General features: G+C 41.1%; 1 protein-coding gene across 1 annotated transcript in view; it reads left to right on the forward strand.

Moving 5' to 3' along the window:
- The first annotated feature begins 495 nt into the window (after nucleotides 1-495).
- Nucleotides 496-14,521, forward strand: part of LOC146956903 (uncharacterized) — a 30,047-nt gene continuing 16,021 nt past the window's right edge. Inside the window, exons 1-3 of the mRNA XM_085749838.1 lie at nucleotides 496-520; nucleotides 614-1,755; nucleotides 4,020-4,195. Of these exons, the coding sequence (XP_085605964.1) occupies nucleotides 496-520; nucleotides 614-1,755; nucleotides 4,020-4,195 (1,343 nt within the window). The remainder of the gene's footprint in view (nucleotides 521-613; nucleotides 1,756-4,019; nucleotides 4,196-14,521) is intronic.

The raw sequence follows: 14,521 nt of genomic DNA on the forward strand, positions 1-14,521 counted from the left end.
TTTCGCATTCAGCATATCATGCATCATACCACATTCATAAAAGTGTCAAAATCAAGTCTCACACTTCATTCCTTTCTGCCGCAGTAATTGAAAGTGGCCCGACGAATCCAGTCCAAACCTACTCGTATTCATCACACTAGAGCTTACATCAAAAAGAAGATGGCAAGTGCAGAACAGGAAAATGTTCAGCTCAGAGCGGATGTTAGTAATTTGAAGGCAGAGTTACAGAAAATGGCACTTATGATGGAGACTCTGATGGCCGAGAGAGAGCAAGCAGTGGTCTCTGAGCCAATTCCTACTATGGTTGCTTCTGCTGCACTTAATGGTAATCCACAGCCAATACCTACTGCCATGGCATCTGCTGGGTCTACGCAGCCCCTTGTGGTGGGTTTCTCATTGGGTGATATGTACAATCAGAGCTTCCGTCCACCTGGACCTTCTGGTGTTGCCTCTCAGTACTACATGCCTCCCGGCTATCCATGAGGCATGCCAATCATGATCAATGACAGTGTTCGTCCAAGTACTAAGGAAATGCCGTTCCCATATGGCCAACAGTCGACACCATTTGTTCAGCCCAGCTAGCTAATTCCTCAGGCCGTCGTGACTAACGTAGGACCCCACGTCCACACCACTCAGCAAGAAGATGAACATGTTTACCATTCAGGGAGTGTGGCAGGAAATGATGGAGTGGAAGACTTGCGTGAGAAGTACGATGAAATGTGGCAAGAGGTGAAAGCTCTCCGTGCAAAAGATGTTGTTGGTCCAGAGGCCCATGAACTTTGCTTGGTTCTGGATGTTGTGATACCGCCCAAGTTTAAGTTGCCAGAATTTGAGAAGTATAAAGGAAATACTTGTCCTAAGCTTCATTTGGCTATGTATGTTCGAAAGATGTCAGCCCATGCTAGAGATGACAAGTTACTCATTCACTGTTTCCTCGACAGTTTGGCGGAGCCTGCATCGAGGTGGTATATGAAGCTAGAGAAAGACAAGATTCATACCTTCAGAGATTTGGGATTAGCCTTCATTCAACAATATGACTACAATGGATTCCTGGTTCCAGATAAAGAACAACTCAGAGCTGAAAGTCAAGGAGACAAGGAAAGCTTTAGGGCATATGCCATGAGATGGAGAGAGTTGGCATCACAGGTCGTCCTGACAATAGGAGACCCGGAGATGACCAAAATCTTTCTCAGGACTCTCAATCCTTTCTACTACAGAAATATGGTTGCTATAGCTCCTAACAATTTCAATGACATGGTGATTATGGGAATGCGTCTCGAAGAAGGGGTCCGAGAAGGGCGGCTGGTTGTTGAAAATGGGTCGTCAGGAAGTTCCTCAGGTGGTTTGTCGAGTGGTTCAGCGGGTGGTTCGCCTAATGGTAATAAGAAGTTTGGAAACGGATATCCGAGGAAGAATGCTCAGGAGGTCGGCATGGTAGCCCATGGCGGACCTCAACCTATGTACCCGAACTACCCTTATGTGGCTAATGTTGCACCACAAATGCCACCTCCACGTAACCCAAACTACCAACCTCAAAGGCCTCAGGGACCTCCACCTTACTATCCACCACTATATCAACAAATTTATCAACCATACAATCCCCAACCATTCTACCAACACCCATATTACCCTCCACCACCTCAACAACAATATCGTCCTCAAGCTCAACAACAGCCTCGCCCTCCCAGAAACCAATTTCCTCCTATACCTATGCTATATAAGGATTTGTTACCTTCCCTACTTGCCAGAAATCTGGTACAACTCAAGGCACGCCCTAAAGTACCAAATCCTTTGCTTGGCTGGTACCGTGCTGACCGCACCTGTAACGCCTGTTTTATCTTGGTTTTCGGGTGTCAAACATTGATTAAGTTCGAACCTTTCAAACCGGTGATATCTTATTTTTTCTTGGGAAGGGAAAAAGTAAGCAAAACCCTTGAGAATCGAGGTCCGGGAGTTGTTTTCGCTACGGGAAGGTGTTAGGCACCCATAACGACTATAGTATCCTATAGGAACCGTCTTTAATTTCTACGCGCGCGCTTTATTTTTAAATGCTATTTGAAAAGTGTTTATTAAACCTAAGAATGTTCTAAGTGAAGAATTGGAGGGAGAAGAATGTTTGAATTTTTGTTTTATTTGAATTGAAGGAATTTTGTTCCTTGCCTACGTACCCGATTAAGGGATCAAATCCACCGTAGTTCTCTTCCAAAAATTGTTTTTGTTTTTGTTGGTTGATTTTAAGTTTGAAAATGGATTTTGAAGAATGAGAGAGAGAGGCCTCAAGGGCATGAGACTTATGAAATTGTGAGGTTGGATTAGTCATTTTGCAAAAGAAGTCAAAGTTTGATTATTTTTCATTGAAGTTTGATTAAGAAAATAAAAGGAAAATTCAATGGGGTTTTGACCCCAAGGTTTATTGTGAAAAATGTTTGAGTGAAGTTTGTTCAAGTTTTTTGGGAAAATGATTTTTCTAAGTATAAAGCCTAAACATACATATAAACATACAATCCTAAACATACATCTAAACATGCATATTCTAACTATATAGTGATGTGTGTGCATGTGTCGGTGCTTGTGTCGGTGTACATCATTAGAGTCCATTGTCCTTATTACATCATGCCCTAGATACATTCTATGGCCTCTTTGCCAAGAAATTAAAGGTGCATAAAGGAAAATATTACAAAACTCCTAAGTGTTTACATTCTAACTTTGGTACAAATTAAATTGCAAGAACATAAAGGGAAAGAATATGAGAAGGAGATGAAATGCTTATGGATGTATGAAACATAAAGTGAAAGTGGGTTAGTAATACCAAGGATATAGAAACAAAATGACAAGAGCATGGTAAAACAAATATAACTTGCAAGTAAAGTAAACTAACAATTTTAGTAAAAAGTGACAAAAGGACTTGAAATTCAATATACTTCTAAAGCAAGTTTGAGACCTAAATTCTCACAACATTGGAAATTTTAGGTGACTTATTTCAAGGAAAGAAATATGAGAATCAAGGAAAATCGACATGCCAAGGATTATAAGATTTTCAAGTCCTTTACGCACTTCATTTCACAAGATCATTTCACATTATTTACAACACAAAGATTCACAAAGACTAACTCGGAAACAACAAGTATACATCATATTTAATAGGCAAATTCACTCCAAGAAATCACATGTTCGAAGCCACAATTATGTAACAAAATTTCAAGTTCAAAACCACATCAAAACTTCACAAAAATGTCAACAAAAAGTAAGCAAACACAAGAATATACCCTACATATTTCGAAATGAATTTTTACATGTAATTGCTTCCTAAAAAAAAGTCTCAAAAGCTTAAAAAAAATACTCACACAAAAATTCACACAAACTTTTAGAAATTTTCAACAAAACTTTAACAAGAAACAAAACATTGCACTAATCAAGTAACCTATATTTCCACTTATTTTCTAGTCAATATTAATAGGTAAAAATCACTAGGAATCAACAAAAATATCAAGAAAAATTATTAGGAAAATTTTTCTTAGACTTTTTTACGAGGTCCTTGAAACAAACAGGGGTGCAAAAGCAATTACAGTGTTGAAAATAGCAAAAAAATATGCAGCAAAAGGAAATCAGCACAAACAGGCCCTAAGCCCAAAACAGAATGAAGAAACGGGTTGGATCATGGGTTATGGGTCATGGAGCAAGGAAAACGGGTTAAAGGAGAAGTATGCAGCATAAAATCAATCAGGAGGAAAGTCAACGCGTGAATGCTCCTTCTTTCCTATCGACTTCTTCTTCTTCGTTAAACCTCCGGTGAGAACTATTTCCGACGCGGCGGCCTGCCATAGCCTCCGGCGCTGGAATCAAAAGCTTCGGACGTTTTTTGTGAACCAACTCTCACCGGAAATTCGTTTCAGAAACAAGAACTCACAAACAAGACCAATCGCAAAGCACATCTGAGTTTTTACAGTTCGCAAATTGACAAGAAAAGAAGAAGGAAGACGGATTATTACCTCTGTTACGTGATTCCAGTTTCGGCATAGCTTCTGTTCCTCGAATCCAACACTTCTTTCTCTGTTAAATCGCTTCAAAACAATAACAACAACTATGATGCTGTCAAAGGCGAAGCTGAAGCTGCTTCATGGTTGATCTTTGATCCGAAATCTGATTCCAATTCATCTCCTTATCTTTTCTCTGATTCAGAAGCCATTCCGCTCCGGTTTGCTCCCATTCTCTTCTGTGCTCGCGTTTCGTCCCGAAGTATCGGCCGCGGCGAACTCGTGAAAGAACCGTGAATATCACCGTCGAATAAGATTGAAAACTGCAGAGGACAGATAGGATTGTTGCGCAATTTGATTATGGATGATTACGTTTCCGCTTCGTGTCGATGAATTGTGAAATCTTGGATCGGTTGGGTGATGGATGCGATGATCCGTAACGGTGTGGTGGTGTTGAAGCGGCTGAAAATAGCGAGTACAGATTCGGATTTGTGTTTGTGGTGATGATTTGAAATTGGATGGAGGTGGAAGAAGCTTAGAAGTGGTGGTTAAGGTTTGTCATGGAGGTTTGTGGTGGTTGTGGGTGGTTATGGAGGTTGTTAGGGTGGTTGGAATGGTGGAGAGAAGTTGTTAGGGTGGTTAGAGTGGTGGAGGAAAAGTTGTTATGGTGGTGGAGATGGTTTGTTATGGATGAGAAAGTTAGTTAAAAAAGAGGGAAAATTGAGAGAGAAAATAATTAGGAATTTTGTGATTTTTTTGTGAAAATGATTGAATCATGAATTTTGACTAAAGGTTTGACTTATATAGGTGATGAAAGGGATACTTGGACCAATGAGGAAATGCCACATGGACTAAGTAGTAACAAACTCTTAAGGACCAATAGCATTTGGACACATGGCACTTGGACTCTAACAAACTAAAAAAAGGATTAAAATGCAAATAACAAAAGTACAAGGACCAAAATGAAAATTAAAACTAAAATTGAATTGAAAAAGTAAATTGAAAATTAACGTAAAGCGAGACGATTAAAAACAACAAAGCAGATTAAAATGAAACGGGAATATTATGTGAAATGACCAAAATGCCCCTAGGGGCTTAAAACGACTAAAAATGACTCAGACGCAATTTAAAAATGATTTTTTTAATAGGGAATTGAAACAAAAGTTTATTTAAACCAACTTGAAAGACTCAGAGACAATTTTAAGAGTTTAAACAGAGCTTTGACACTTGAAAAGACTAAAATGCCCTCTAGGGGCAAAACTGACTTAAAATGAGTTCGAAGGCAATTTTTGAAATGGATTTTGACATAGAATTGAAATAAGGACTTATTCAAACTACTTGAAAGGACTCAAACAAGATTTTAAAAGACTGAGAGAAATTTGACATAGGAAATGACTAAAATACCCTTACATGTGAATTTCGCAAATAACATTGAAATAAAATGCAGAGAAAGATGCAATTGATCAGAGACATATCAAATGACTTGAAATGCAAGATAAGAAGAAATGAGTTAGTATTTTTAGGTCCAAAATTAGGGTATAACAGCTGCCCCTATTTAAGTTTCTTTGTCCGGAGGGTCAAGAGACGAAGTCTTTGATTTGACGGGACGAAGATACTTAAATATTAACATTTGCACTGCTTTTGGACATAAAAATACGTTTTCAGATTTTCAAAAACATGAATGTCATGCAATATTTTGATTATGAATGCAATACAAACAAACTGGAGTCTATAGAACCTATCATGTCACTGGGGATTCAGATAGACACTGACAGGGTAGACAAACCAGGGATAGAAAATAAGGTACAAGCTGTTCTCTGGGTCGAACTAGCCACTTGACCAAGGAATACAAAACAAAAGATAGGTGCAAGCTGTTCTTGGGATTGAACTTGGCACTTGACCGGAAACATAGACACATAGGCAGATACGAGCTGTTCTTTGGATCGAACTTGACGCTTGGCTGAAGATACAGACAGATAGGCAGACACAAACTGTTCTTTGGATCAAACTTGACACTTAGCTGAAGATACAGACAGATAGGCAGACACAAACTGTTCTTTGGATCAAACTTGACACTTAGCTGAAGATACAGACAGATAGGCAGACACAAACTGTTCTTTGGATTGAACTGGCCGTTTGGCTGGAGACATAGACAAAAGGGTTGATACAAGCTGTTTCTTTGGATCGAACTTGCTTGTGGGATTATCACCACGTCATGTGGGAAGGTGCAAACTGTTCTTTTAGATCGAACTTGCCGTTTGACCGATAACAAAGCATAAGCTGGGTACAAACTGTTCTTCAGATCGAACTTGTCGTTTGTCCGGAAGCATAGGTATGTAAGCAGGTACAAGTGGTTCTTTTTTGGATCGAACCTGGCACTTGACCAGTAACAAGATACAACTTGAAAGTCTGGTTTAACAAGATACCAATTGAGGGTAAATTGTCATTGACTTGATTTGAGGGTAGACATGACCATTTTTGTTGGCCCAAGAGTAAATTGAGAGTGAATTGACATTGATTTGAATTGAAAATTGACATTGAAAGAGAGGTTGAAAGTTGAGATTGAACAGAGACATAGACATTGGATTGGAGAATTGCAATTGACATTGAGATTGGATTGGAATTGAATTGAAAGTTGAAATTGACATTGACATTGGATATTGGAATTGAATTGAAAATTGACATTGACACTGACATTGACATTGGATATTGACATTGACATTGACATTGGATATTGAAATTGTCATTGAAATTGACATTGGATATTGACATTGGAAATTGTCATTGAAATTGGAATTGAAATTGGAGATTGGAAATTGCTTCGAATTGACATTGAATTGGAATTGGAATTGAGATTGCTTCGAATTTGACAGTTGACATGATTGGATTTGGCAGTTGGTATTGAAATTGAAATTGACAATTGGAATTGAAGTTGAAATTGAGTTTGACAGTTGGAATTTGGACTGAATTTGACAGTTGAGAGTTGGATATGCAACATGTATGTATGGTATAGCAAGATTATTGGATGTATGAGCACATAAAATGCATGATTATGCATGTATGAATGCTTGGAATGCATGATTGGCTTGTAATTTGACAGAGAAAGTTTCACAAAGGCAGACAAGACATTGGAAGATTGGGCACGTAGTGGCTCGTGCTGCTACATATTCACAGGGGGAAAACCTCTTTGGAGAGACCGTCGTTGAGAGACGTATCGAAACCATGGCTGAGGGCAATAAAACTTGTAAAGGATAGACCCTTGGAGGGTTCTTGGATACAGGTCGCCGTTGCTAGGCGTGTCAGTGCTGGGTAAACATTGGATGTTCGCATCTGTGGTCAATGCTTTTCAATTTTTTTATTTTTCATTTTTCATTTTCAAACCCCATTCTTGCCTGAACCGCCCTTTCGGGTTTTCGATTCACCGGGGAATAAGATTCTTTTCATTGCCCCATTTTTTCCTGAATTGCCTTCATAGGTTGTCAATCAGCGGGGTGCTCATTTTTGCCTAAGCCGCCCTTTCGGGTTTTCAACTTAGCGAGCTTTTCATTTTCGTTTTTTTTCAATTTTTCATTTTCATTCTGTTTTTCATTCTTGCCATTGACCACAGATCATCCTGGGGAGTAACCTGCTTGTAACATGTATTGAAATAGACATTGACGCTCATTCATTCATGCATGTTTCATTGAAATGTACCATATTGCTCAGGTTTGCTTTCAAAATAGACAGAAAAAGATTTTTCAATTTTCAAAGATGTTTGTTTCAGACATTGACATTATCAAATAGAAAGCAAATGTTTTGTATATAGCATTGAAAGTAGAAAGAAAAATAGAGTTTCAAACAATAGAAAGGCTCAAATTGATGTAGAGGAGTGAGAGTTAGCCAAAGGCATGACTTCACGGATTTACAAAGCTTGGAAAATGGTAATTTCATTGGTTGGTGATACATTGAACACGATGACCGCTACATTTCATAGAAATTTTGAATTCACAGGTACAGAAGCCTCTGATGAAGACGATCATTGACAGTTGCAGATGCCCCAAGGGGTGATGGTGATTTGCCAGATATAGTTACTTGTCTTTTATTGTTAACCTCATTTTTGCATGAACCGCCCTTTCGGGTTTTCGGCTCATCGAGGCCCTCATTCTTGCCTGAGTTGCGTACAATCTCAGCGAGCTCTTTCATATTCATTTTTTTTTGTCCCTAACTTTTGCCTGGATCGCCCTTTCGGGTTTTCGATCCACCGGGAAGCGCATTTTTGCCTAGGCCGCCCTTTCGGGTTTTCGACCTACCACGCTGTTCTTTTCTTTCTAGACAAAGTATTTCTTGACTATATCGGCATTAACAGGATTTGGGAGTTCAACACCATCCATGTGTGTAAGAATCAAAGCACCACCAGAGAAAGCCTTCTTGACAACATAAGGACCTTCATAGTTAGGTGTCCACTTGCCCCTTGGGTCGGGTTGCTGGTTTATCCTTCTTTTCAATACAAGTTCGCCTTCCTTGAATTCTCTAGGTCGGACTTTCTTGTCAAAAGCATTCTTCATTCGTACTTGATACAACTGTCCATGAGTCATAGCGTCCATACGTTTCTCTTCAATCAGATTCAATTGATCGTACCGACTTTGACACCATTCAGCCTCAGTTAGTTTTGCTTCCATGATTACTCGAAGAGATGGAATCTCCACTTCCAGAGGGAGAACTGCTTCCATACCATATACCAAAGAGAAAGGAGTTGCCCCGGTTGAACTGCGCACTGTAGTTCGGTAACCATGCAAGGCAAACGGTAGCATCTCATGCCAGTCTTTGTAAGTAGTGACCATCTTCTGAACAATCTTCTTGATGTTCTTGTTAGCGGCCTCAACTGCACCATTCATCTGAGGTCTATAAGGAGAAGAGTTGTGATGTTCAATTTTGAATTCTTCACATAAGGCTTGCATCATGCTATTGTTCAGATTGGATCCATTGTCAGTGATGATCTTGTTGGGAACACCATATCGACAGATGATGTTATTCTTGATAAACTTGACAACCACTTGCTTGGTCACATTTGCATAGGAGGCAGCTTCAACCCACTTGGTGAAATAGTCAATTGCCACTAGAATGAAACGATGTCCATTGGAAGCCTTTGGTTCAATTCTTCCGATCATGTCAATGCCCCACATAGAGAAAGGCCATGGGGAAGATATAACATTGAGAGCGTACGGAGGCACATGAATCTTGTCAGCATAAATTTGACACTTGTGGCATCTCTTAGCATGTTTGTGGCAGTCACGCTCCATAGTTATCCAGTAATAGCCGGCTCTTAACAGTTTCCTTGACATGGTGTGGCCCGAAGCATGGGTCCCAAAGGTACCGTCATGTACATCATGCATTAACTTCTCAGCTTCTTGTTTATCAACACATCTCAACAAGACCATGTCATAGTTCCTCTTGTATAGGATTTCTCCGTCCAGAAAGAATCTACTAGCCCATCGTCTCAATGTCTTTTTATCTCTGTTGGAAGCACCAGTTGGATATTCATGATTCCGCAAGAATTGTTTGATGTTGTAATACTAAGGCTTTTTATCATTCACATCTTAATCAGCCTGATCTGGCACATTTTCAATAGTAAACACATGAGCGGGTCTATCGAGACGTTGTACTTTGATTACGGGCACATCATTCCAGTGATTGACACGAAACATGGAAGACAGAGTAGCAAGAGCATCAGCCATCTGATTTTCATCACGAGGGATGTGGTGCAGCTCAACCTTTGTAAAGTATGTCAATAGACGTCTTGCATAGTCACGGTATGGGATCAGCTTCTCATGGTGAGTCTCCCATTCACCCTTTATCTGATTAATAACAAGTGCAGAATCTCCATAGATGTCAAGGTGCTTAATTCTCAGATCAAGGGCTTCTTCAATGCCCAAGATGCATGCTTCATATTCAGCTATGTTGTTTGTGCATTCAAAAGTTATTCGAGCGGTGAAAGGAATGTGGTGCCCCTGTGGAGTTACAATGATGGCCCCAATTCCTTTACCATAAGCATTAACGGCACCATCAAACACCAATCCCCACTTACTGTTGGGATCTGGCCCTTCATTGATCAGTGGCTCTTCACAGTCTTTTGCTTTCAGATACATAATCTCTTCATCAGGGAAATCAAATTTAATTGGCTGGTAATCATCAAGAGGTTGACAAGCAAGATGCTCAGCAAGGATGCTTCCCTTGATTGCTTTCTGAGCTTTGTACACAACATCATATTCAGACAATAACATTTGCCAACGCGCAATCTTTCCAGTAACAGCAGGCTTTTCAAAGATGTACTTGATTGGATCCATTCGGGATATCAACCAAGTTGTATGATTCACCATATAATGACGCAGGCGTTTGGCAGCCCAGGCTAAAGCACAACAAGTCTTTTCAAGCATCGTATACCGAGTCTCACAGTCGGTGAACTTCTTGCTCAGATAGTAGATAGCATGCTCTTTCTTACCAGTCTCGTCTTGTTGACCGAGAAAACAACCCACTGAATCATCTAATACTGACAGATACATAATCAAAGGCCTTCCTTCCACTGGCGGGACAAGGATAGGTGGCTCCAACAGGTATTCTTTGATGCTATCAAAAGCTTCCTGACATTCATCATTCCATACAACAGGCTGATTCTTTCTGAGCAATTTGAAAATTGGTCCACAGGTGGTAGTCATGTGAGATATGAATCTTGAAATATAATTCAGACGTCCGAGGAAACCTCTGACTTGCTTCTCAGTTTGAGGGGCCGGCATCTCTCTGATGGCTCGGACTTTGTCAGGATCAACTTCGATGCCTCTTTGGCTGACAATGAAGCCTAACAACTTTCCAGATCGTACACCGAATGTGCACTTGTTAGGATTCAACCGCAGCTTGTACTTTCTCAGTCTTTCAAACATCTTTTTCAAATACACAACATGCTGCTCTTCATCACTTGACTTCACAATCATATCATCAACATATACTTCAATCTCCTTGTGAATCATATCATGAAACAGAGTGGTCATACCCCTTTGATAGGTAGCACCAGCATTTATCAAGCCGAACGGCATCACTTTATAACAGAACGTTCCCCATGGAGTAATGAAGGACGTCTTTTCTCTATCTTCAGGTGACATCCGGATCTGATTGTAGCCTGAGAAACCATCCATAAAGGAGAAAACTTTAGACTGAGCAGTACTGTCAACAAGCACATCAATATGAGGCAATGGGAAGTTATCTTTTGGACTAGCTTTATTCAAATCTCTGTAATCAACACACATTCGAACTTTCCCATCTTTCTTTGGTACTGGTACGATGTTGGCAATCCACTCAGGGTATTCAGCTGTCATGAGGAAACCCGCGTCAATTTGCTTTTGTACTTCAGCCTTGATCTTAAGAGCCATGTCTGGACGAGACCTTCTCAATTTCTGTTTGACAGGAGGACATTCAGGTCTTGTCGGTATCCGATGTTCCACAATCTTGGGATCTAGTCCCAGCATATCTTCATAGGACCATGCAAAGACATCTGGATAATCATGGAGAAGCTGAGTAATCTTCTTTTTCACTTCTGGCTCAAGTGCAGCACCAATCTTGATCTCTCGCTTGTTTTCTTCAGTACCCAGGTTGATGAGCTCAATCGCTTCCGGGTGAGGCTGAATGGCTTTTCTTTCTTGCTCAAGCAGTCGAGTGATCTCATATGGTATCTCTTCACCATCGTCATCCTCATCTTCGGCTTCATATACAGGGAATTCAAAATTTGGAGGAACCATAGGGTCACTGTGTTCAACGGGTTTATTGTGGTTCAATCTGCATAATATGATTGGGATGATTTTAGAAAAATGTTTTTTATGCAGATTTTTGAAATTAATAAGAAAATACGGATGTTTTGGTTTTTTCTGGCATTACCATTATTTCCAAGAAAAAGGCACTAAAAAGTAAAAAACAAAGAGTCGTGAGAAAGACGACAACTTTTATTGATAACGGCAATGCCGAAACAAACACGCCCTTACAATGATATCACCTTCGCCTTGGGCAGAGTGAAAGGATTGTTATTTTGAAAACAAAAAACATGAGCAACAAGACACATTACATGGAAGCATGCATGACTAAAGGAACATCAATGGCTTCCCAATTTCTCACAGTGCCTCCTGGTATAACAAATGCAGGCACGTAACCACCTTCAGCAGTATCTTCAGTAATAGCATTGATGAACCCAGCACCGTAGAAAGTTCCCTTTGAAACAGCAGATGTCGAGGAGAATCCAAGGCCCTCTTTACGCTTGTTTTCCAGAATCTGAATTACTTTGCCCCAGCCAGCGGCTTGCCCTGCCTGGACAGCCTTCTGGGCGTCTTTCAGTGAAGCCATAGCAGTACCAGCCCTCCGGGGTTCTGCGCCCTCAACGGTCAAGCCTTGAAACGACGTCCCTTCAGCGGACCCTGCTTCAACACAAGAGAAAGATGATACCTGGCTAACCAGATATGCTTCTTCCCCATGCACAGTGACAATCTTACCATTCCTCATGAACTTGAGTTTCTGATGCAAAGTGGAAGTGACTGCTCCAGCGTCGTGAATCCACGGCCTTCCGAGGAGACAACTGTAAGAAGCATTGATATCCATGACTTGGAAGGTAATCTGAAATGTTTTGGGACCAATGGTAATTGGCAAGTCCACTTCCCCGAGAACATCTTTGCGGGATCCATCAAAAGCCTTAACCAGATAGCTGCTACCCCTCAGGGAAATTCCATGATGACTTAATTGCCTTAGTGTGGACTCAGGCATTACATTCAACGATGATCCAGTGTCCACCAATACGTTGGATACCATGTCAGACCCACAGTGCACCGAGATATGTAGGGCCAAGTTGTGGTGTTTCCCTGCTTTGGGGAATTCATCATCACCGAATCCCAAATTGTTGCAAGCAGTGATATTACCCACTATTCCATTGAATTGCTCCACAGAGACTTCGTGATCAACGTAAGCTTGCTCAAGTATCTTCATTAACACTTTCCTATGAGCCTCTGAGCTCATGAGCAGAGACAAGATGGATATCTTTGATGGGGTTTGTAGCAGTTGGTCAACAATCTTATAGTCACTTTTCTTGATAAGCCTCAGGATTTCGTCCAGATTGGACTCTTCAATAGATTGGCCTGCTGGGCCGGTGTTCTTGTCAACAGGAGGAGCAACTGGTGGTGTTATTGTGGCAATGGGTGTCACCACCTTCTTTTGAAACAAGGGTGGACGGACTTTCCCGCTTCTCAGAGTTGTAATTTCACCGGCAACATTATCAACTGTAGCTGGGGATACCAGAGGTACTTCCACTCCATTCTCGACCATGGTTGCATTGTACTTGTAGGGAATTGCTTTGGTAGAGGTATAAGATACCGGGCCAGGTAGCCTGATCACTAAAGGCTCAACATTCTTTGTATGAGATGCAGTTTCAATAGGAGAATCATGGAACACTGGCACAATCACGCATACATCACTGACGATCAAGTATTTGTCATCCATCAGACCCTGGATATCATCTTGCACAACACAACAGCCCATAGGATTCCGAAGACATTCTGAACAGGAAGCATGATCATGTTTGAACAGAGAAGCCTGACATAGCTTGACATGTAATGGCACCAAGGGAGTAACGACATTGCGGACATCCAACATGGGACCCTCTTGAGGAACGGGAACCCTTTCAAAGGCCTCAATCATGTTAACAGCAGCATGGTTTGGGAGCGGATTGTCAAGGACATGAGGAACATTATTCTCAAAAGTCAACCGTCCCTTTTCTATCAGGTCTTTCACAATATATTTCAGAGCAAAGCAGCCCTCAACATCGTGGCCTTGAGCACCCTGATGGAATTCGCATGTCAGATCCTGTCGGAACCTGGGAGGCAATGGATTAGGCGGAGGCTTGCCTGGTCGAGTGACACAGTGTCCCTTAGCAAGTAGAGTTGGGAGCAGCTCACCATACCGCATTGGTATTGGTGGAAAAGAAGGTTTGGGTCGGGGACCCTGTTGTTGCTGCCGTTGCTGTTGAGCAGGAGGCTGTTGTTGTACTTGTTGAGCAATGGCATTGACGGGCACTGGTGGTTGACCCGGTGGCAGAGGATATTGCTGGTAGAATGGTGGGAAGAAAGGATGTTGAGAGTACTGCATGTAGTGATAGGGCAGAGGTAATTGTGTAGCAGCTGCAGATGGGTTACCAGATACCATCCCTACGTCAGATTCTTTCCTCTTGTGGTGACCATTACCATACTTCTTTGGCGCACTGTTTGAAGATTCTCCTTTTTCAAGGACAATAATACCATCTCGGACAGCCTCCTCTAGACGAGTTCCCATTGTAACCATATCAGAAAAGTTGTTTGGAGCAGAGACTATCATTCTTTCCTTATATTCCTTCTTCAGAGTCTTCAGGAATGTTTGTGTTAACTCTTCCTCATCAATTCGAGGAGAAACACGGGCAGCTGCCCCTCTCCATCTCTGAGCGTACTCACGGAAGGTTTCATCTGATTTCTGAGATAGGGCTTTAAGAGAGTCCCTATTTGGCTTCAGAC

Source organism: Medicago sativa, chromosome 1 (genome assembly GCF_051527215.1).
Source record: "Medicago sativa cultivar Bolivia chromosome 1, Bolivia_mono, whole genome shotgun sequence".
NCBI classification, from domain to species: domain Eukaryota; kingdom Viridiplantae; phylum Streptophyta; class Magnoliopsida; order Fabales; family Fabaceae; genus Medicago; species Medicago sativa.